The sequence below is a fragment of the Rhizoctonia solani genome, chromosome 1, assembly GCF_016906535.1.
Source record: "Rhizoctonia solani chromosome 1, complete sequence".
Lineage (NCBI taxonomy): Eukaryota > Fungi > Basidiomycota > Agaricomycetes > Cantharellales > Ceratobasidiaceae > Rhizoctonia > Rhizoctonia solani.
The window spans coordinates 1,540,405-1,562,694 of NC_057370.1; the positions used below are offsets into that span (position 1 = coordinate 1,540,405).

Consider the following 22,290-nt stretch of genomic DNA (forward strand, 5'->3'; position numbering starts at 1 on the left):
TAGATATCTGTGACAATCGATATCGTTCTATGCCATACACACTCTGGAGGTAGATATGCTATGACCTGGTTGATGACAAAACAGATGTCAGAGCGCCTGTCAGAGCGCCTGGTCGGCAGACCACGTGACCAACCCTCACTGTTGACCGACAATGTCGAGCGTGGTGTACACGCACATAAGTGGCCTGAGCACTAATATAGTGCCGATCGAAATACCTTCGCAAGAGCAACACGAAGGGCGCGAGGAGCCAGAAGGATTCGTTGAGCATGGAGAGTATGCGACGACAATCCATGCAGTGCTTCTGCGAGTGCTCGACGGCGGTCATATGCTCGAGCTCATGGCCTTGGAGAGTGGCATGCGGGCAGCGAGGTTCTCGTTCGCGTCAAAGATAGCCCTGCAGCCTGCGCTTATGATGCTTGGGATAGCTGAACTCCATGTGCTGGTCGTCACTCTCAACGGCTCTATCTTCCGTCTACGATTCGTTCTCCCTCACTTGTGGAATTCGACACAGTATGCACCCAAAGAATACCGTATTACCTCCATCTCAGCACCCATTGACGGAATCGTACATGTCCCAGAGGTCGGCGTTGTGTTTATTGGGCTTAACGATGGAGGTGTCTTACGCTTGACTGCCAAAATGAATGGGCTGGAATATACAGGTATGTTCAAATGCATGGGGCCCATATTTCTGTTGACGGGCTTCTAGGGGACTGGACTGAGGAGTCATTGCATGGCCCACCAAATTATTCCCTTCGTTTTCCTCACTCATGCCATCTTTCTACTCTGGTCCAACCGCGCCAGACCCCTCAAAAATTATTGCTCTGGCCTCCATTCCTCCCCCGCTTGCCGATTCTGGCTATGCCAGAGCAACCTCTCTGGTCGCCACTCTTTCCCGGACCGCCACTTGCGTGTGGCTTACTGGGAACGGCAAGTTCGTTGCGTCCAAGCAGATTCCTTCACAGTTTTTCCAAACAGATGCGCTTATAACCCGTTCGGCCACTCCTGGAAAGACTCCTGCACTGGAAGGTCATATCATCGACTCAGACTATAGGCCAATCATCCGTGTTCTCCCCCGGTCCTCGACGAAGACAGTTTCTCCCCAGATATGGATGCCGGAACGGAGGTTATTGTATTCATGCCCACTCCTGGAGCCGAAACGGCAGGATTCTTTTTGTTGTATCGTCTGTCCGCTCAAGATCGCTCCTCTTCTCGTCGGGACCTAAATTTTGTTGGCCGCAAACCATGTTCCGCACAGACTGAAGGCTGGGAGCTTCGCGACTTCCTCGTCGCAGATGATGTCCTTTATCTTCTTTGGAATTCACAAGGCCGCACAGTAATCCAGACCAGCACTTACGACCTCGATGAAACTGAAGCAGAACAAGAGCCATGGAATACCCTCAGTGCAGACGGTAAAAAGAGCTCTCTCCCGATTCGTTTGAGGAAAGCACCCAAGAAGGAGACACTCTTGCCTCGAGTATCTTGGCCGCTATCCTTCGACCAGGTGCATTCTCCCCGTACACACTCCACATCGCCATCAAACAGTACGAACAATCACTCATCGACGTTGCTCCATACATTCTCACACACCCTACCCAACTTTGGCGGAACGTATCGCAGCAGTTGTCGGCTCCAGCGTCTCGCTTACTACGGACCCGCGCACCGGCGCCCAAATGTGGGATCGGTATTGGTCAGCGCTCCGAAGAGATTGGGAGGGATTCGTGGCGCGCTGCCAGGCCGTCGAACGGGCGGGCTGCCACTGGGCTTCTCGTGCGCGATGGATCGTGTTGCGCGCGAACGTATGGGCACCATCGTCGCTCTCGACGAGCCCATGTCAGTGCACTCGCTGGCCGGCGCGAACACATCAAGCAGCGCATCCTTGTTCGGCGTGGCGTGGTCTTACGCGCAAATATCCCCTCGTCAGAACTTCGGCAGCTCGAAGACGCGTTGAGAAGCGTCAGTGGAGACGGACGAATTGCTTATTCGCATGATTCAGTATTGAGAGACGTCGCGCAAAGGCATTTGGATGGGTTGCTTCCTGACGGACCGGCAGCATTCGTTAGGTCGGGGCTGGGCATGATAGGTGACCCAGAAGACGCAGTTTTGCAAGCCCTCGATGTTGTTGGTAAACTCGAGCATGTCGTCAAGCTCGAAGATCCGGACGGTGGCATGGGCCTGGCGATCGGCCACGACGGCGAATTCAAAAAGGCGTTAACGACGGCATACATTGCTCAGTCCATCGAGGCCCGCTACGACCTTTGTCTCTCTATCCTTTTGCTCCTCTTATTTATCGCTCTGCAACCGCATCAAATCCAGCGTGGCGGCCGGCCGAGCATGCATAACGTTCCACGCACTCGGACTGCTTCGCTCACTCACTAAGCAAAGTGCCGGGGATTTGGCAGGGGTGAGCGGCGGGTATGGCGATGTCGAGGACGATGTTTTGGCACGATTCGAGGCAATGGGATTCGCCTCTCCCGCGCCGGGAGCGATTGGAGTAGGACGGAGTGGGCCCCAGTACTCTCTTGTTCATTCGCTTCTCCCTCGCGCAATCTTTCTTCAAGTGTGCTTCAGTCCGCCATGCGTTCATCCGAGAAGCTGGTGTTCTGAGCGATGTAGCTCTGTTGGATGCTGGACCTGGTACTCTGGGACTTGTCGAACGATTACGGTCATTGGGCTACCTGGACTTTTCGAGGGAACTTGTCATGAGACTGCCCCTACTCCCGGGGTGTGTTATGTTCACGCACGGTTGCTCGTGGACTTGGGCAGGCCAGACGAGGCTGCGGTGCTCTTCGAGAAAGTATCCAACAATTTTGGTGGGTTTCGCATTTGCGACTATTTGATACATTTGTTAATCTTCCTTCATTATTATATAGGATTGATCACACATCTCACACCCAACGACCAAATCGCTCTCGAATCGGTGCTTCCCCCTCCTCTGAACCTTGAATCAGCATGCGCCTATTATAGACACGTTGCAGAATTGTTCAACGACGCTTGCTGCCTCACGCAAGCTATTCCCTTCTGGCGTCAGGCCATCGAAGATGCGCCCCCCGATCTTGACGCACGGGGGATGTGGTAAAGTGTTCCGAGCATATGTGGATTTAGCCATGTGGGAGGATGCGTATGTCGTGCTCGTGAGCACCCGTACACAGACTTGTAAGATCTCCCGAGTTGCGCGCAGCTCGAACCTCAGAGTACTGACATGGGAGATCTCAGGCACCGAGAAAACGTCCGACAGTTAGTTATAGCCATGTGCGAGGCCAACTATACCGATAAACTTGCGCATCTTGGTTTCGTTGGACACCATGTCGAGGTTGAGCGCACTCTCCTTCAAAGCCCGGCATGCGGATCCATTCGCATGGCCCGACTATGCTAAAATTCTCTACGCTTGGCATGTCTTTAGAGGTGACTTCCGAAGCGCGGGTGCAGCCATGTACGAGCGGGCTAGAAGGCTAGGGGAAGAGGCCGTAGTGGAAGAAGAGTTTGTGCAGGTTGCAAATGTTCAAGCACGCTGCTATTTGGCCGCGATCAATTCCTTGAGTTGGTTGATCCAAGTCATTCATGGGTCCTTTTGAGTGTGTCCACCGACGAAGATCTGGTAAGCCCATGGTTTTACTAAAGCCCCTCGTTGATAAACCTTATAGGGACGAAAACGACGAAAACTGACTGTGCATATACCCGAGGCCAAATTCAACCCAGACTGCAAAGATTTCGAGGTCGTGCAATTATCGGATATGAGACAAGAACATGCGCTTGTGAGCGCTCGGATCGAACTGCTGGGATACTACCGAGCTCAGTTATCACAGTATGTACACGACACTGTTTCTGTATTACATCCGTCCTAACGACAACAGGCCTCTCGTCCTCGCAAGACATCGTCTCGCTCTATACGCGCTAATAACTTTGACCTCGCTTTCTCAACTGGTAGACTAGTGGGCGCAGACCTTGGTCCTGCCTTTGTCAACCTGGCGACGCAGTGCATGAACTTGACTGCGTCGGCCGAGCTAGCGTGAGTACAACATATTTGAGACCAGCGCTAGATTGAAAACTGAGTTGCGGTGATATAGCGACAATGAAAGTATACCATGGCTAGAAACCGACCAAACGCTTGCATGGGATGGGTCTACCATCCAGCGAGCATGGCATTACCTCCAGCTCAGTCTTGAACGGCACGATGTTGAAGAGGGTGACTGGTCCTATCGAAAAGCTGTGGCGGATACTGAGTTGACCAGTCTGCGAGACTACAATTGGCTTGTTTCGTTTTTCCTGGTGAGTTTGATAGATCCTGTTGGTATACTGAGCGAACTAATGTGGTTTGATAGGAGAAACAACCCGACTATCTGGTACGTCTGTGCTTGAAATACAATCGCCTCCAAGACGCGCTCTTGTATAGTGTTCGGATGGTCAAAGAGGTAAGAAACCGCGATTCCTTAGTAGCTGATCATACAGTCTAACTTTGTCGTGTGTCAAGGCCACCGATGCATTGTCTGTTATGCCGCCGCGACACGCTTCGACGACTTGCCTCCCGTACTCGCTGTTCGACCAACTGATCATCGCGGCTTCGGAGCCTGCTTCCTCCTCGGAACAAAAGCATCTCGCCGAAACTTGAAAAAGGACCTCGCAGCGCGGTTATTAAAACTGCAAAAATGGAGCGCACCCCGATGATACATGCCGATTGCTTTGTCTTAGCTTTATATAATAGGGACGAAAGATTCAATTATTTAGTGATCTTTTTTATTTAAAGCCTGAGTGAGAAGTTCCAAAAAGGGTATAAGCAGATCACTCGGTTCAGAAAGGATGAAGGTGTTCCGTCCATCAAAAACATGTTCCAAGAATCGCCGTCGAGGCCAAGGGATGCACTCCAAACCGCTTCTTCGGATGAATTTTGCGGATACGGCGAGGGTTCAAATTGTGTGCACCGAAAGGTTGAAGCGACATTTGGACCGAGTCGAGGGAGCGTCCAGCTGAACTCCCTGCTGCGGACGCCGGAGAATGCGCAGATGCCCACGTTTGGGATGGCGAATCAGCCGCCCCTGGCCGACTCGATAGCCGTGAGTCATGGCATGGGAACGCGAGCCCGAACGATCGCCAAACAACTGTCCCTTTGCTTCTCGTCAACTTTGCGCATGGTTCCATCCATGTAAAGCGGTGCGAGTGTCTGCAGTACTCGGAGCGCCTTGTCGGCTACTGGAATCTCAACCCGTAGGCTTTCGAGTGTGGTAATCACACGCTGGATATTGATCGGAACATGGCGGTACCGGGTTGGTCTGGTTTCCAGATCAACAAGAAACAGAAGTGTATTGCGGCCGCGAATATGTGGAAGGGTCCCCAGGAGATATGACCAGGAACGGCGAGCAGAGGATTCGACATGAAGTCGGGCCGTGAAGTTGTCCAGAGATGTATGAGTTTGTCAGCCGCGATGATCGAGGCATCGTAACTGGCAGATGTTCTCGAATCGCGGCGGATTTGAGGAGTAGTGAATGGTCGGTGGAGCGTGAACTTGATATGATAAGCTAAAGCTCGATGCATAGACTCTGTACCCCCAGTCTGCGGGAAGCGAGTGCTTGGGAAGACAGCAAGCTGGCTAGATGGTAATCGTCAACAGCTAAATCATGAGGAAGGTTCTGGAACCAAGATTCGAGCTCTCTCGTGGGCCAGGATGCGATCATAAAGTGTAGGTCGGCACGAGGTAGCATCTGCCACAATATCACCCAATACCAGTGTTAACTTGAACTGATGGAGATAGGGGAGATTGGGGTTGCTAACCGCCCCTATGCTAGGATCAGTCTTGTTTTCGACAGGGAAATTCGTATCGAAATGAGAGTTGGGAATTGAAATGGGACGACCGAATAAGAACGCTTGCCACCTGTTTGATAGTTAAGCGGTCGCACGTTACGTTTTCGTAGGCGCTCACCTATCCAGTTGCAATACATTCCACCATGCCCACCGTCTCCTCTCTATTTGCTCCTTGCTGAGCTTCCACTTTCCAGGGTCACGGTGAAGCCCCAACGACAAGGCGATACTCATCACCTCACCCTTGATGGTCCATATCTCTTCGCAATCTACTTTAGATATAGAAAGGTAACCGGCGCGTAAGAGGTGTAGCTCGACCAATTCCATAGTTGGAACCTTGGGTCCCGTCGCTCGGTGTCGATCCAATGCAATTGTGCTATTTTGATAGTACTCTTCTGAGCAGGTTGACGTTGTCTCCTAGTTGAGTCACGAGTGGATGGGCTTTAGGTAAATAAAGTAAGGAAATGGCCAAAACAGCGAAGAGGATTGACACAGTTAGCTGGTCTGTGCATGTCGAAGCTTTGAACCGGGTCCACGATGTCTGTAACGAGGGTTCGTTCAGGTACTTGTTGAGCCAGGTACAATTTTCGAAATAATGTCGAAGAAGGCCATCCACTATGGGAACATCAGGAAGCTTTGCCAAGAGGTCCAAATTTTGCTGAACATCTAGGGAACAACTGGCAGCCCCACTTTCGTCTGGGGATGTTTCTGTCGGGACTGTACCTCCTTCAAACACACCATTTGGTTGCAACATATGCTGAATGTAACATGTCAATGGCTGCGCCTGGTTCGAGGTCTGCAAGTTGATCTCACCTGAAGGAAAGCAATGGGCTAGCTGCACTAGTAGGCCCAACGTACATCCCAACCTCCATTGCCGGATAAGCTGTCGACTCGGTCATTAGACCATCTGGTGAAGGAGTTGAGCCAACTTGAGAAGGAGTATTATGCCATTAGCATCAGCGCCAGTGTGGTTGCGGTGGGCTCGGTTCAGGCCGCTACGACTACTCCCTTGGGGAGATATCCCATGGCGGGTCAAGAGGCTCTCTAATGTGGCCAACGACTGACGCATTCGAGCAATTTCGGCATATGGATCCCCTGCGCCGGCGTGGCTGGAGCCGAAATTCAGACGACAAGTCGCACTCTTCACGCGAAACACTCACTTGTCGTGGACAGCTTCATTTCCGTTCATCTGAGCAGGTTGGCCATGTTCAGCAGGCCCAGAATCAGGATAACACAGGGCTGTAGTACCTCGTAGCACAGCCAGAGCATGGGCGTCCACGATCGCATTTCAACTTGCTCGTCGACACGGATCGCAGTTGATTGCTTTACGAGATCGTTTTGGGGGTCGCTGCGAGTCCATCTCATTCGATGCGCTCCGAACCTGTCCCTTCGGGTGAGCGACGCCAACAGGCTCGATTTTCGTATTATTCAGCTGAATGGCGCATTTAGCTACCTTGATTATATAACCGGTTCAAATGACTCACTGAAGAGACTGGTGAGGCCGGAACCGAGTTTTAATGTCCATTTCGATAACCGGTGGGATGGTGGGAGAGTAGAAGATGGGGCGTAACGATCCTAGCGCTAGGTGGGCTAAGCTAATATACGAGCAGGTTCAAATTCTCAATACATGTGAGAAGGCGAGGAATCTCGGGGAATCTCGATAAACTGGTGGATTGTCGCGCTCAACCACACGGTAGCTGACGTTCTGCGAGAGTGTGGCCAGCGTTTCAGAAAGCTGGAAGTTCAGATTAGGTCACCACTTTGGCTGACAGAGATTTACCCGTGAATTTCAAATATAAGCAAACAACAACAATCATGCGCAATGCGCTTCCACATAATGGCTCTGTAAAAATGTACGGCATACAAGGCAAGAGACAGCATAGATAGGGAGCACGCAAGGTTACATCATGTAGCCTTTTTCTAATTGATAGTTTCTGTCAGTTATTGCACGGTATGGACCAGTGAACTCAACAAACCTTTTTCTCTGGCGACTCTCCTTCATCTACCCGTCGCTTCTTTTGCTTTTTCTCACTGCCGTTGGAGACAACAGGGGCAGCTTCCTCGGCCATCTCTGCTGCTACCTCGGCCACCGCAGCTGCTGCTGCCTTTTTCGCCTCTTTTTTGAGCCGCTTTCTCCTTCCGAGCAGCCTTCTCATCATCCTCGTTGGTCACTGCTGCCTCCTCTTCTGCCTTTTTCGCCTCTTTCTTGGCCTTCTTCTCAGCCTTTGCTTTCTTTTTCTCTTCTTTGCCTTTCTCCTCTCTTCCTTCGCATCTGCCGCAGCGTCCGTTGGTGCGCGCTCAGTGGGGATCGGGTCCAAATCCACTGGTCGGCGCCTACCGAATCGGCAGCAGTGTTGTACTGCTTGGTGGATCCACTCATTTCGAATTTGGACTGCTTGCGAACTGTATTCGCGAATGGTAAGCTGCCGAGATCCGATTGGTGCTCCAGCGCACGAAGTCTGGACTCGAGTTTGGCTCGATTTTCGATCCCAATGGTTGCAGCAGTCGCTTCGGACTTCTCATCTACATCTGCGAGAGCGTCCACACGGATGGAGCGGGCCTTCGTCGCTACCATACGAGCCATCTAAACATGTTCAGCTCTTTCCTACATATATGATCAAATTATCGCACCTTTCCCTTCAACTTTTGAGGAGCTTGCCCGATAAGAGATGCCTGGACATCATAGTCGCATGGTTAGAAGCACAAGCTACGAAATGATACTGTATACTCACATGGTAGATAAGTCCATACTTTGGCGTATCATGTTTAGTTTTAAGAGCACGGAATAAAGCTTTCTCGGCGCCAAGAATCTGAACAGTACTTGCAGGGTGCTTCGCCAGACTCATCAAACTGCCGGCATGGCTGATTAATCGCGCGCCAACCAATTCGCCTACCAATGCGGTAAGGTTGGGAGCGATTGCATTCATTCGATTCCGCAAGTACTCGGAAAGCTGCGCTCGGTACGCAGAGATGGAGATGACTTGGTCGCACAGCGAGTGAATATGTGAGATGTCGGAATCAGAAATTTCGGTGCCCATGCTAATTTCTGCAGCAGCCTTGAGAGTCAGTTCGAGTTCTTCGGGGAGAATGGACGCCAAGGAGGTTGTCGCAGCATTTGTACGGAAGCCTTGAACCGCCAAGTAAGTTGTATTCTCGGATGTTCTTAGAGTAGAACATACCCATTTCCCGAACAACCTTGGCATACGCAAGATTGTCCACAATGATCTTCCCATTTCTGGGAAGTGCCAGCCGTACCATTCCTGGACAGCATTCCGGGTCAGATAGCTGTATCAGATGAAGGTATATCTAAAACGAGAACATACTTTGACGCGCATAGAATAAATGTTAATTTCCTTGTCTAAATCATCCAGCAATGCGATCGCTTGAATCACCATGATATCAACCTTGTCAGGAGAGAACTTCAATTTGAACCTGGGAGGCGATGTCAATATTTCCATGCCAAGATATCTCCGGACATACCTCGAAAGCGAGTGCGAAAGACCCAAACTCATGGTAGACAGGTCCGTGGGATCAAGCCCGTCAAGAAGGGATGAAAGCTGGCTGCGAATGCCGCGGAACAAGTCCTGGGTAGACTCCCCAGAGACCACTTGAATACCAAGCTTCTTCGCTATTGCACCACCTGTATGTACGTCAGTAACCATCCTGGAGTAATATGACATTGCTTACCAAGCTTGGGTTCAATGACAGCCAAGGACTCTTTCCCCTGCCTTTGTCCACAACCTGATCTTGCAGGAATTGCTTCAGACCTTTGGAAAGCTTTCCTTCTTGCATTGCCGAAATATCTTCGACTGCCATGGCAGTTGATGTAAAACGGTGTATGGCCTTGAGCTTCAATCTAGCGGACGCTTCAGCAACGGCGAAAATACACTGTTCCCACAAGACTCACAATTTGCTAGCGGCCTTGGGTGTCTCGAAGTCTTTCCACGTCACCCGCGGTAAGCTTTGCCTCGTCATTTAACTTGAACAGGCAGAAGCCGAGAGAGGTCTCATATAGAACGAGCATTTTGGGTGGTACGGGCAGTCGTCAGTCTGTGCGTACCGGAGTAGTAATTGGGGTATAAAGTTGGGTTTGCAATTAATTTTTAGTCTCGAAGCGCCGCATTACCAAAGCATTAGTCGCTAGTTACGTTACACTTCTGTTACTGGCGATATGCTAATATCAGAGAACACACTTTTCTCGCTTTTGAGACAGAGGCTCTAATTTTCTCTTCTCTATACTCAATTTCGACCGTTTATGGTAAGTTTTGTGCTTCTGTTTTTCTCTTTGGCACTTTAAAGGCGGAAGGAGACATCAGAATTTGATTAAAAACTCTCGTCTCTTTTAGCTCTTTTCCCTCTCTAAAGACAAGGGGGCCACCTTCCTCCTGATGAAGGAGTTATTACATGATACTGTACTATGATATGAAATGGCGCAGTCACACCGTGAAATCAATCCAACTACTCCGTATCTTCGGATTCACTCAGGCTTTCGAGTAGTATGCGTAAAATCTTTTGCTGTCGTTGTAACGCAGCGGGATCAGACGTCACGAACATGCAAGGTACACCCAAAGTTTCAAGCTGTGTTTGTTGTTTTATACGTTGGGCGTCCCACGAGACAAGACTTGATTTGTATGAAACCTTTTCAAATCTTCCGCGAGCTGTGAACCAGATCCTAACCGACTGTAAGGCTTGCTTCGGAGACAGAATGATAACAAGTTTACTCACTCGAATGTCCTTGTCACTCAGCGAAACACCAACGATACTGGCTCTTTCAACCAGGCACTTTAGTCGGCAACGGTCGGAGATGTAGAGTGCCACGTACTTGTTCTTAGCAAATGTAACTCTTTGTTCATGCTTCCTCATCACATCCTGCTGTGATGCATACAAACTCTGCTCAAGCTGATTTTGGACCTCCTGACAATACACGATGTATCAAATTACGTGGTTGGACTGTTGGATAAGACTTACCTTTTTCAGTTTGTCTCTGACTTCAACCCTCTGTGTAAGTTTGGATATATGAGGTAGCGCTTGTTGTACATTCATGAACTTCAAATCAAGTGTTGGTGGGCCCTCCGAGGCAGAAGTCGGAAGTTGTCAATGCTCTCGTTAGTCCATAGGGGTTGGCTACCCGAAGACGCTCCAGGATTAAGTCGAGATAAAGGTCAAATACGGTAGACCCGGGTACTGGTGGAGAGACACGAGCTTGAGCTGGAACAGACACCTCGTCTGTGGGCAAACTCGGCGTTTGGCTTGAGCTTGAAGGGTTGTTGGAAGTTACGACACTCTGAAATGCCGTCGAATTCTGAAGCTGGGCCAATAGCTCATTGATACGAGCCGGGTCCTTTCATGGAGGACAGGTAAGATATTCGGGGTCTCGCTAGACACGGTATTGGCCTCACATAGTCCATCCTCGGAGCAAGTGCCGTAGCAGTGGTCGATAGGTTCAGGTTTGTGCGCAGGCGCTAATCATATTTAATCAAACTAGTAGCAATGTAGTAATCTATCCCAGAAACATAAACATGTGTCGAGTTCCAAATAAAACAATCAACCACCCAATTACGGTATACAAGTATGCATCGTTCAAAGGTTACATACGAAGAGGGATAAAGAGAAAAGAAAATCTCACAATAGCATATCATCGAAATTCATATACAAGATATCGTTTAAGCATTATATTGTCGTCCTTCCAGGGGAGCGTGAACCGGAGCAGGCGACTCCGAATACTGGTGAGCTTGACTTCGAACTTCGGACCGGCGCAACCCACTGAGCCGCTTTGGCATCCAATGGGTCGCCCTGGCCGAATCGCCTGGTGCACGCTTGAACTCAACTCCTCCAATCTCAAATACTGTCCACCTGCTATCGTCAGATCCAGGTTCCGGGACCAGCACGGGGTGGCCCCGTTCGTCCTGTTCAATGCGGTACTTGGGTACTCGTTTCTTCTCTCCGCTGGGCTGCACCTCAGGTTCAGGCACATGCGGTACAACCGGTTTCGGCGGAAGGACTGGAGGAGTCGGCATACTGTCGTCCTTTGGTGTCTGAGCTGGACGTTACACCAGGGCCATGGTGTTTAGTTTCAGGTGAAGTCCTCTGCTTCTTCTGGGATACCATGGGGACTTGAGCGCCAACCCAGGCTTCTTGCCCGATTTTCGGTCCCCGAGATTCCCTTTCTGGAGGAACAGGGAGCGTAGGATTCCGAGCCATTTGTTCGCGAGGGTACCATGCAGGTAGTTCCTTAGAAGGATCTGGGCGTGGGCGGGTCGTATGCGAACTTCCAGTATCCACGGGGGTAATTGGGGTGGAGTGGCTGAAGTCGGATAATCTGTAGGCTGTCCATGCCGATCGTAATAGCGAGGATCCTCTTCATGTGTGAAATGATAGGAGTGGGGGTCGTGAGAACGCGAAGAGGTGCGATTTCGCAACCATGGCATTGATGAAATACTTAGTACTGAGGCCGCAAGCTTCTCTCGCTTTGTCAAGGGCTCACGTTTACGAACGACATTTCTGAACCGGTCTGACGATTCTGCTGCCGCATCTGGTGCTCCGACTCGGATAATCCAGCAATATGTCGAGGCATAGGACGATTGCTGAGCATGGAACCAGTCGGAGGCCTTTCCGATACTCGATATTCACGGATCGTGCAGGGGAATAAGGTCCTGGGCCAGGATCCCGGTCTATAAGAGAAGTAGGACCGGAAGGATCGTTGACCATGACTCCTGGACTCGTCAATGTAGGAGTTGCCGCCTAGGAAGTACATATGTGGTGTATCTGGAACAGGAGAGCGAACCTCTGGACCACGATACGGATGTGAATTCATGTGCGAGCGATACCTAGGATCATCGTAGCCGTGCGATTCGCCCGGGAGGGTGTCGACTGGATTGATTTGAATATGGTCTTCCAGATGGGTGTATGAGCTCGAGGAGTTTGGATCGGAGGAGTCTGGTGGAGATCCGGGGTGGTAAACGATGGGCGATGGTGTTCGAATCGGAAGCTGGGTGACCTAGGACGAGGCTCAGGAGGCTCAGAGGGCTCAGAGGGAAGCTGTCGCTCGATCTTTAGAGGAAGAACCCGCGGGGAAGGTGCGGGCGCAGGTACGGGGATAGGCATAGAAATCGCTGGTGGGGAGTAGCTATCCATGGTGGAGGAGTAGATATGAGTGGCGGAGGGGTGTTTCTGCGAGGGGCGACATGCGAATAAGAGGCGGAGGACCAGAAGCAAGTGCTGGAGATGCGGAAACAACCGGTGGACGCGGTGAATCTGGTGTTGGCGTGGCTGTGGCCCGTGCTGGTGCAGGTGAAGGTATACGGGGCCCGTGCACTATGTGAATGTGTACCGAGGTTCGCTCGGTAACGGGCTCTGAGACCGGAGTTCGCTAGTGTGCCATCTCGGGAGTAGGTGGTATAGGTAAAGAGACCGAGGCACAGGTGCTACGGGAGCCGGAACAGGGGAGAGATCGGGTTCCGGAGGCCACTGCTGGGGTACGACCAAGTGCCGATTTAGGGGCAGGCTGATGATGCGGAGGAGACAAGGTGTCGCCATGCCCGGTAACTCCTGATCGTATTCCTGAGGATCTGTAGTAAAGATAGGTGGGTCATCCATGATTGGCGCTTCATCAGCATACTGGTTCCCATTGCTGGGCGGGGACGCAAGCAGTGTTTGAGAAGGCCTACGTGGCGCGCCTGCACGAGACCTCCGCCACCCATCGTACTTTGTATCGGGTACACTTGCTTTTACTTGGTGTGTCGACTGAGAAGACATCTTCCTCGTAGGGCTTCCAGGTCGCGTATTTCCAGACTGTGCAGTATGAAACGTTGTTGTACTTATGGTACGTTTATGTTCACCTTGAGATTTGGGGTCGTTACTCACAGGCTCCAGATGTTGAGGTTCAATAGGCGAGTTTGAGTGCACAGAATGAAATTCTTCCACTTGGCCCATGGCAGAGCAATCTTAGTTGGGCCGGTATGAGCGTGTGGTTTCTTCTGGCTGGTCTTGCTTGGGTTCCTGAGGGAAGATGCGGTTACCCTGAGCATCACGGTGAATCTCTGGGCCTTCTCCCCAAGGATCCGACTCTATAGACCCAGTGAGCAGCGATGCCGTCCCAGAAAAATTAGGATACAACCATAACCAACATGCGTGTCTGGTTCAACACGCTCACGATGTTTAGAAGACTCCTTTTTCCGACTTCGTCCTAATTAAGCTAGTGGATCGAATGAGTGCCGAAGGGGTGGAAACCAACTTTGGGCGAGTTGGACTGGAAGACACCTGGGCGGGCGGGCCGTCATCACTTTCAATTGGAACTGGCCTCCCGGTCAACGACAAAAGTCTCTTGAATCGCCTTGGCCCTTCGCTAGGACCTCCATGAGCATTGTAAGATCCGTCGAAATTACGCAAAACTAAATGATCGCCCGAGTCATCCCGGTGGCGACGATGACGGTCCTGCTGCATGCCGGGCTGACTACCGTTGCATCCGTACTTTGGCTGGTCTCCATCCTATGTGAAGGTGGCTTTCATGGATCTCAATTAGGCGTGGTTTGTCTGGCTCCGTTATAGGCACTGTACGCGCGTTCTCGTGATACACGCCTGGGGTATGAAGGTCGGGGAGTGGGAATCGCATCATATGGCGGACGTGGTGGTGACTGGATCCCGCCTTCGGTTGTATCCCAACCAAGGTCCATCTTCTGGGAGTCGATACGGGGAAGTTGGTCAGGAAGGCCACCGGTGCGGGAGTGCTATATTGATCTGTTGCACGAATTGACGAGTGCGGAGAAGGCTTGCGCCACGCTTGGGAGAGGGAGATCGCCTTCCACTAGGAGAAGGTGAACGTGACAAGTCTGTACGTTCCCGAGCTGGACGAGCTGCCCCCACCCGTGCCTTTTGGAAGGACGATCTAAGGCGAGTGGTCAGGCTTGGACGCCCTCGAGATTTCATGCTGTCACTGGCGTAAATTGGTGTAGCGTTATGTATCTCCAAACGAATACTGGAATGGGCTGACTCGTCGCTATTCTCGTAAAATTCGCTTCCCTGAGGCGGCGTATCTGCAGAAGCCCCTCGATGATGCCTGTGGAAGCTACCTTGCCGACCTGGCTGCCCGTTTCCACCCCCAAACCAAGGGAAGCCTTCACCTGAGCGGTATGCAGTGGGTGGTGATGTAGTATTATTCACAGATCGGGAGTGCTCTTCGGAATGGGATCTTTGGTGAGAAGAGTCCTGTCGCTCTTGCCAACCCCTACGAATTTTTTCAGCAGAAGTAAAACTATCTCCCTCGCCCCCGTGTTGGTCGGTCTAATGGTTTCAGCGAGATGTGAGTCCTCCCGCTCTCCGTGATGGTCGTTATAACGATCGTGGTGGTGAGCTGAGCGCCCAGCGTGTGGCACTACGACCTCCTTGGTCAGTTCCGCCAACTGAACAAAAACATCAAAATCGTTTTGACACATGACATCATTAAACCACGTACCCTTGGTTAATCCTACCCCCGATATTAAGAGGGGACCTGTATTCTGTGTAGGTAGATCCTGTACCATTTGGCGTAAAGTGTTGGCAAAGGGAAGCTGAGGTTGATTCGTCTGTCCTAACTTGAGCGGGTTCAGTTTGAATCTGCGCTGGGGAACGGAGGTAATGGCTTCGTCCCGCTCCACAGAAAGAGCTTGGATGTGGTAAGTAGGAGCAGCAGCAAAACCACAGATACACACTTGTCCTACGCCCCCTGTGAGCGAGCGAAAGCGAATACCGCCTCGAGGCACAAGGTTATCGTAATTGATCGCCACACTATTTTCTCTACACGTGCCCAGCTTTGTTGTTTCTCAGTCTGGCTCGCACGGCTAAGCGCCTTTGCCTCGGTTAGGTAACCTCTCAGGCACGATGCTTGTATTACATCATATATCACGATAACTATGAAATACATCGAAATAAGGTGGACGTCAGCGATCGCCCACTACCTGGCCCGCGGATGTACGCTTTAATTGGCGCTGAAGCGAAAATTCGCCATATATGCGCACTTTCTCGCCAACAAGAGCAAATTTGAACAAAAAACGTAAAGTTGTGTGGATAACAAATGGGAGTACGAGACTATTCTTCAAGCTTCAGTATGTGCTATACGTGGTGTGCATCGAAAATACACCCAGGTTGGTGGATTATGTGTTGCAAGAAACCTGTGGTTCTTGTTCGCAAGCACTTGTAATTCGGCCTCAACAGATTAATCAGGTCAGCAAGAAGTTCTGGGGTCCTTTTCTGTATATTTGGAAACTAATACAATTCGTCCAAGTAAAAAAATCTATAAAAAGGGAGAAAAGTGATTATGCAAGGATATATACTTGAACACAGCAACGTATATCATAGTTGAGATACTGAGTGATAACTCAAACTCTGAGCACACGATCCATTTATGAGTGAATGACGGGGACCCGGAGCCTGTAGATCAGCTGAGAAATCGATCTCGAGCAACAGCGTCACTGACGTATCACGTGCAGGCCGCCAAGGATGCCCGTATTTGAATGCAGCGTCGTAAAAATTAGGACTATGAGATTTGGACCACGTATACACCTATACATATTTTGCACAACTTTACACGTTTTTGTGCGAATTCATCCTAGTTGACGAGAACCTCGGATTCATTGTGATTTTTGCCTCAGCGCTAAGTAAAAGCGTGCATCCGCGGGCTAGGTAGTGGGCGATCGCTGACGCACCTTAGTTATGCTGGCGGACTCTTCACGAGTAGTTCCTCCACTCAGCCATTGTCTGAATGACGGTAAGCTCTAAATCATGACGAGTATTGGGCACGCCACTCGTGACCTCATGCCATACGGACACAGCTTCGGTACCTCACTCGTCCGACTAAAGCCAGCAACTGTCGGAATATCCGCCATCACCCGGAATTTCGCCTGAAAGCGTATCCCGCTGCAAGATTAGGGAGTCCCCCAGGCCAATTTTCAGTCAACTTCAGGAGTCGATTGTCCTCAAGGACACCATTTCGGGAGGGGCGGGGTGCCATGCTGGCATACGATCGGTCAGATAACCCATATTGAACGGAGAAGCGGTGAGCAGCTGCTTGACCCTGTTTTGAGAGCAAAGGAGCAAACGCTTCAAAGGAGTGGTTTTGCAGGTTGTGGTGTGAATAAGATAGAATGATATCTGCAGGGTGCCTTTGGCAGCGACCAAGCGCGCAAGCCGGAGCAGGACGGGTAGCGGATAGCCTATTAGGCTATGCGTAAGCAAGGTGGATATATGCATTGGTTTTGCTCACCTGTGAAGCCAATTTGGCGGATTATCCCCTCCTCTTTTCTTCTTGAGTTCATCGAATGCATCGACAATCTTCTGGTCACCATCTCCATGTACTCGACCTTCATCTCCTCCATTGATACCCCATGCAGCCATGAGAGCCTGATCTTCAAGGATTTTGGTGGGATCGCTGTGGGGTCGGCTGGCCATACCGGTGAACACACATATTCGACGTCATGGAGGAATACAACATCTAGATAGCTTGTACCGAGCCTTTCAAGACTTCGCGGACGCTCTTTCGGATCGTGTTCGGGAGTAATCGAAGTCTTCGGAACAATACCGTATCGTCCGCATTTAGTCGCCTGAAAGGGGCACGGGTACTGGTGGTTAGACGACTGTTTCATCCACTCATATCCACTCACGATCTTGTACGATTCACGAGAAACTCGTCCGCGACCGCTTTTAGGATGGATCCTAAGACAATTTCTGAGGTCCCGTAGTATGCCGATGTGTCAAAGGCACGAATACCATACCTAGGTAGCAATAAGTAGGCTGATGGGCTGATGTATTGTACAGCTTACCGCAGAGCGAGGCGGACAGTACGAAGCGGTTCAGGGCTGTCGAGGACCTCTTCACTATTATAGATACCTGCTCCAAGCGTTCCAGCCCCAAAAATAATCGATGGCCATTGTTCGTGCCCTATGCTAGTCTGCTTTGGACAGAATCAGTGGCCCTCTGGGAAGCTACTAGTATGCGTGTGAGACTTACCACCAGTTGCCCTCTGGGATTGTCCTCATTGTTTCCGGAATATGTGAGGGTACATCGTAGGTTGGTTGGGGGTCTGTCAGCTTGCGCATCGGGGTACAGCAGCAGCTATGGTGATGGAGGAGAACGATTCCATTATTAGGTACGACCGCAACGGCTTCGGTCGGATATTCCTAATTAGTTATTGGCCCGAACCCCATTTGTGATATACACAGAAAAACAACGCTCCATTTAACAGAATTGAAGAGTACAACGATAGACACAGACATGCTGTTTACATCTTGTAGTGAAAAACAAAGAGACACGCAATCAGACATTTCAAGAAGCCCCTGCTTCCAACACAAGCTTCATTAACATTCAAACACGGTTATTAGTTAGGTTGGTCGAGGACTAGAAGATGCTAGATAGCAAGACACGATGATTGTAAAGTAAGGGAGGTCGATCCAAGTGTCAGCAATTCAGCCTGATCAAAAACGGCATCTAGTGGAGAGGAACAGCACGGATGCGAATTGAAGCAGCACGTTGGCGTCTACGAGCACGGCGGCGGCGGGCCTTCTCCTTACGACGAGCCTTGCGCTCGGCCCTCTTGGCAGCCCGCTGCTCGCGGCGAGCAGACGAGAAGTAGCGATCATCCCGCTGTCAGAGCTTCAGAGCTTGAGCTGCTGCTAGATGTGGACTCGCTCTCAGATTCTTCATATGAACGGAGTGCCGATGGGAAATTCGTGGCTGGGCCAGAGCGACGAGAATTGCCCTTGTAAATGCTGATATCAACGCCACGAGGCAAGAGAATGTGGTGTTCCACTGCGTGATAAGATCCACCAAGGATCAAGCGCGCCGCTTCGGGATGATTGCAGTGCCTGAGAGTCAAGGAGATAAGACCCTGATGCAGATAATTAGATATCTAAACTCGTCTACATCTTCTTGGTGCTCACCTGCATACAGCGGTCCCATTCCTCGGCCATGACGTCATGCGGAACCAGAGCGGCCGGAAGCGGCGGGGGTTGAGGCTGCATGAGTTCCCTAAGATCCTCAACAAGGAAGAATTTCGAATGCGGTAAACGGTTGGCTCTGTTAAGCTCACGTCCAGAGACAGAATACAAAGAATTGGGCGCCTGCAGCGGGCTGCGGGCCAGCGCGTAGCTGTCAGAAGCTGGCGGTAGGTTGGAAGCTGTGGAATAGGGCGTCCGCGTCTCATTACCATAGGGCGGATAGGCGTCGCAGAAACAGGATCGCGTGCCTCCTCCACATAAGATACCCCATATCCACCAGGTAGGTGGGTCGGCCCCATAGAAGGAGATGCGTGGCGGCTACGGGCGTAATGTCCTGGACGAGGAGATGGGCCACCGTGGGGAACGTCATCGTAATGATTCGGATGGAAGGCAGAGTGCGGGCGGACGGGGGAACCTGGCATCGAACGAGCACCACACCATATCCGCCCGGAACGGGGGCATTATATCCTCCACTAGGAGCACCATTTCCAGCGGGAGGGTAGAATGACTGGCGCGATAAACCAAAGTCTCCACTATACTTTCGCTCGCGACCTACTTCGCTTATGCTTCCCTTGCGATGCGAGCACCTGCGGCAGAAGGGGCTAGCCGCCTCCTCCGCTCATGCGACGCTCACGGCGGCTATTGAAAGACATATCGAGACTTTCTAGCTTACGGCTGAGGTCGTCTCGCGAAGCATGGCACCTCCGCTCATACGACGAGCGCGTTCAAAGCCAAGTGAAGCGCCTGTACTCGTTCGGCGCTGACGCTCACCGCCACGACCGCCAGTAATATCATATGGATCTTGGGGATCACGTTCCCAGCGATCACGGTCACGATCACGGTCGCGGTCACGGTTCTTAGAGCGTTCTTTTTTTCCTTGCGAGCACGCTTATCGGAAGCGCGCCGCTCCTTCTATGAGGAGACTAGCACTGTAATAAACATTCGCACCATTTTTTGACTAACTTTCGTATTCACGCTGAGACATCCCAGGCTTCATAACAGGATAGTCGTCTCCAGGAGATGGTGGGTACCCGTATCCAGTGGCTGCGGTTCCAGGGGGAGGGAATGCATTAGGAGGAATTCCACCAGGGGGGATCCACAGGAGGCATGCTAATCGGAGGCATCATACCAACAGCTTGTGGAAGCTGGGCCGCGTTGGAGGCAGTAATAGAGCCGGACGGAATGCCTGCAGCAGATGCTTGACTAGAATTGCTGTAACCCATTTGATACCGCGAGTTGGACCGGAGGGTGTCTGATAAATGGTTTCTATCCAAAAATATCAGCGATCGAGTTCGCGCAGTAGGTGTGCATATACCTTGGGCGATGACGGGTGTATAAGTTGCGATCCCATCGGGACCTTCCGACTTGGTATGCGATCGTTCCCGGCTGAGCGTTAGCGTATGGATCAGTCGCTGCAGTCGTCGCTGGCATCGACGGAGGCATCATGCCTGAAGGCTGCATCATCCCCATCTGGCCGCCATACTGGACTGGAGCATTGGGGTTCGCGTATTGAGGCGGCCGCCCCCTGCACCAGGGAACGGAATACCGTGGCTAGGGTAAGACATCTAGAGGGCTGGTCGTCGTCGTTGAGGAGAATGAGGTAGGGTGAAGGGCGGCTTACTTATTCAAAACCGGAGGACAGAAAGAAGGGAGACACTGCCACATTAGGCGACTCATCTTGTGATGTTGATGACCCAACCACGATTGTCTATCACATCTGCTTAGTCTCACTTTTATTCCTATATAGCTTCTTTTCATGTCAAATCGACGTAACTCGGCACTTTTAAGCTAATTGTTACATCGCGTCGATACAAAGGATACGAATGGCTGATTTAGTATACGCATGCAATGCGCATTGACATCTGACATAACAAAGGCTAACCGGCGCCACAGCCGAATTATTGTGCTTGCGTCTCTCTTGACAGAACAGTGGGGACGGATGACACCGGGATGAGTCCAACTTCGGTCACAACAGCGGTAATATAGGCAGGTGGGGTCAGGTCATATAGGGGGTTTAGGAGTTGAAGATTGAACTCGTCTCGTGGAGTCCTTGTATTCGTGTTTGCGTTTGCGTATACTGCGGGTGTTTGGACGTCATTTCGGCCGACGAAACTCGTTTTGGTTAGTACTAGAACTTTGCTATATAAAGACCAACGTACCAAGCTCGTTCTTGGTAAGCTATCCAAGTTAACGCTATCGGAAATTTGTACGTTTCACAACAAGCAAGTACTGGGACATTGTGTTGTTTTGCCATCATTGCGACAAGTGCAGTCCCAGCACGAGAGTATAGCGCTCCGTTTGAATGCAGCGCATGGGTGCCAAGAACACTATATGCGTCCTTCATGACTGTCCCAAGGGCAGACAATGCAGTATGTGCATGGGATTCCAGAGGCTGCCAAGGTTCGCAAATTTCTCCCTGCGTCACTCAGCGTATGAAACGCATAGAAACCACTACAGCTTCATACCTTCTAACATGGGCCGTGAATCCACTACGATTACTTCAAATCGTTTCCCCGCGCGATGAGCAGATATGCTTCTCTACAACTGAAGACCTGAACTAGTGTGAGTAAATGCATGAGTTTCTATTTACCCAGCCAACCTTGCGTAGGTCAGGACTACGTCCCCATGGATTTTGGCCAAGCCAAACGTTGAGATTGCGACGTCGGCTGCCAGAATCCGTTCTTGCATATATTGATCAATACGCGAGTATAATTCAGACTTGGCCTGTAGTTACAGTTTAGTAAACATGTACGCAGAAATTAGGTCAAAGCTTACAGCATGTCAGGCAAGTCAATATCAATTTGGCCAATCTGCAACTTCAACCACCGAATTGCATTCCCAAGGCTCACGGACATGGGTCTTGCAGAAGTAAGGTATGATATTTGTGGCGATAGTAGGTCATGATGTGACGAGAAAGTGAATTGTTGGTAGGGGTCACATAGTCTGCAATGACCTAGGTATTGAAGATTTACCGACCTTTAACACACTAGATGAGTATTACCTACTGATTTAAATGCGGTCAAAGCCGAGATGCACCTTGCATTGGCGCCAGTAATCTTGTATTCTGCGAACAGCAAACCCAATCGCACAATTGAAGGATTATTTCGCCCTTGATTTTGTGGCCAAGCTGCCCACGAGCGCCAAAGGGGAGAAAATTCTTAGATCTCGAATCTTATTCTCGACATCGGCAGTGATCGAAGGTGGTGGCTCGGTGGTGGGTGCCTGAGACGGCGCACCTCTTCGTGCACCTGAGTCATCTGGTCGCTGTGAAACCGATTGCTTCTGTTTTAGTTTCGTATCCGCATTTTCTTACTGGACTCGGCACCACCGCCCCACGTTTTTATTGGTTGCTGCAGCTGCCTTGGCGGCCCTCTTTCTCCTGGCGCTCTCTGTTCTCTGCTCGGATCTGTGATTTCGTTTTACCCTCTTTGCTCCCTGCCTCTCCGGGGAGGTCTTTCTTCCCGGCAGGATTTGGCGAGTTATTTGGGAAGTCATAGTGGTAGGTGATAGACCAATAGGAGTTTACAAACGAGTA

At 50.9% G+C, this 22,290-nt stretch overlaps 8 protein-coding genes across 8 annotated transcripts; 2 read left to right on the forward strand and 6 right to left on the reverse strand.

Annotated features, from left to right (window-relative positions):
• Positions 1-151: 151 nt before the first annotated feature.
• Positions 152-4,606, forward strand: RhiXN_03991 (nucleoporin; the record flags this gene model as incomplete). The annotated part of the gene is made up of 15 exons (XM_043323808.1): positions 152-659; positions 721-1,062; positions 1,104-1,409; positions 1,454-2,340; positions 2,378-2,501; positions 2,569-2,722; positions 2,764-2,810; positions 2,871-3,072; positions 3,257-3,478; positions 3,553-3,595; positions 3,642-3,806; positions 3,852-4,006; positions 4,065-4,266; positions 4,320-4,409; positions 4,469-4,606. The coding sequence occupies 15 exons, from the start codon at positions 152-154 to the stop codon at positions 4,604-4,606; spliced, it is 3,585 nt and encodes a 1,194-aa protein (XP_043176227.1).
• A 206-nt stretch (positions 4,607-4,812) lies between these two features.
• On the reverse strand, positions 4,813-6,117 carry RhiXN_03992 (Fungal specific transcription factor domain; the record flags this gene model as incomplete). The annotated part of the gene is made up of 6 exons (XM_043323809.1): positions 4,813-5,030; positions 5,092-5,181; positions 5,256-5,496; positions 5,538-5,693; positions 5,764-5,863; positions 5,912-6,117. The coding sequence occupies 6 exons, from the start codon at positions 6,115-6,117 to the stop codon at positions 4,813-4,815; spliced, it is 1,011 nt and encodes a 336-aa protein (XP_043176228.1).
• Positions 6,118-6,599: 482 nt separating this feature from the next.
• On the reverse strand, positions 6,600-11,198 carry RhiXN_03993 (small nuclear ribonucleoprotein; the record flags this gene model as incomplete). Its single annotated transcript, XM_043323810.1, has 17 exons — positions 6,600-6,718; positions 6,790-6,899; positions 6,951-7,029; positions 7,084-7,222; positions 7,767-7,919; positions 7,963-8,062; positions 8,115-8,374; positions 8,422-8,463; positions 8,523-8,917; positions 8,970-9,075; positions 9,114-9,222; positions 9,271-9,430; positions 9,478-9,646; positions 10,516-10,704; positions 10,759-10,860; positions 10,919-11,131; positions 11,190-11,198. 17 exons carry the CDS (start codon positions 11,196-11,198, stop codon positions 6,600-6,602), a joined length of 2,454 nt encoding a protein of 817 aa, XP_043176229.1.
• A 255-nt stretch (positions 11,199-11,453) lies between these two features.
• Positions 11,454-14,232, reverse strand: RhiXN_03994 (uncharacterized protein; the record flags this gene model as incomplete). Its single annotated transcript, XM_043323811.1, has 9 exons — positions 11,454-11,825; positions 11,896-12,148; positions 12,285-12,576; positions 12,618-12,916; positions 12,975-13,159; positions 13,210-13,606; positions 13,654-13,856; positions 13,917-13,968; positions 14,024-14,232. The coding sequence occupies 9 exons, from the start codon at positions 14,230-14,232 to the stop codon at positions 11,454-11,456; spliced, it is 2,262 nt and encodes a 753-aa protein (XP_043176230.1).
• A 172-nt stretch (positions 14,233-14,404) lies between these two features.
• Positions 14,405-14,939, forward strand: RhiXN_03995 (uncharacterized protein; the record flags this gene model as incomplete). The annotated part of the gene is made up of 3 exons (XM_043323812.1): positions 14,405-14,505; positions 14,557-14,686; positions 14,742-14,939. 3 exons carry the CDS (start codon positions 14,405-14,407, stop codon positions 14,937-14,939), a joined length of 429 nt encoding a protein of 142 aa, XP_043176231.1.
• Positions 14,940-16,648: 1,709 nt separating this feature from the next.
• Positions 16,649-17,211, reverse strand: RhiXN_03996 (uncharacterized protein; the record flags this gene model as incomplete). The annotated part of the gene is made up of 2 exons (XM_043323813.1): positions 16,649-16,976; positions 17,027-17,211. 2 exons carry the CDS (start codon positions 17,209-17,211, stop codon positions 16,649-16,651), a joined length of 513 nt encoding a protein of 170 aa, XP_043176232.1.
• Positions 17,212-17,254: 43 nt separating this feature from the next.
• RhiXN_03997 (aldo/keto reductase family protein) lies at positions 17,255-17,858 on the reverse strand (the record flags this gene model as incomplete). The annotated part of the gene is made up of 4 exons (XM_043323814.1): positions 17,255-17,363; positions 17,424-17,534; positions 17,583-17,705; positions 17,770-17,858. The coding sequence occupies 4 exons, from the start codon at positions 17,856-17,858 to the stop codon at positions 17,255-17,257; spliced, it is 432 nt and encodes a 143-aa protein (XP_043176233.1).
• A 388-nt stretch (positions 17,859-18,246) lies between these two features.
• RhiXN_03998 (translation initiation factor eIF-2B beta subunit) lies at positions 18,247-22,250 on the reverse strand (the record flags this gene model as incomplete). Its single annotated transcript, XM_043323815.1, has 14 exons — positions 18,247-18,402; positions 18,539-18,646; positions 18,699-18,906; positions 18,965-19,307; positions 19,527-19,643; positions 19,719-19,799; positions 19,885-20,021; positions 20,071-20,280; positions 20,679-20,867; positions 20,915-21,167; positions 21,221-21,288; positions 21,355-21,479; positions 21,891-22,037; positions 22,092-22,250. The coding sequence occupies 14 exons, from the start codon at positions 22,248-22,250 to the stop codon at positions 18,247-18,249; spliced, it is 2,301 nt and encodes a 766-aa protein (XP_043176234.1).
• Positions 22,251-22,290: the final 40 nt, after the last annotated feature.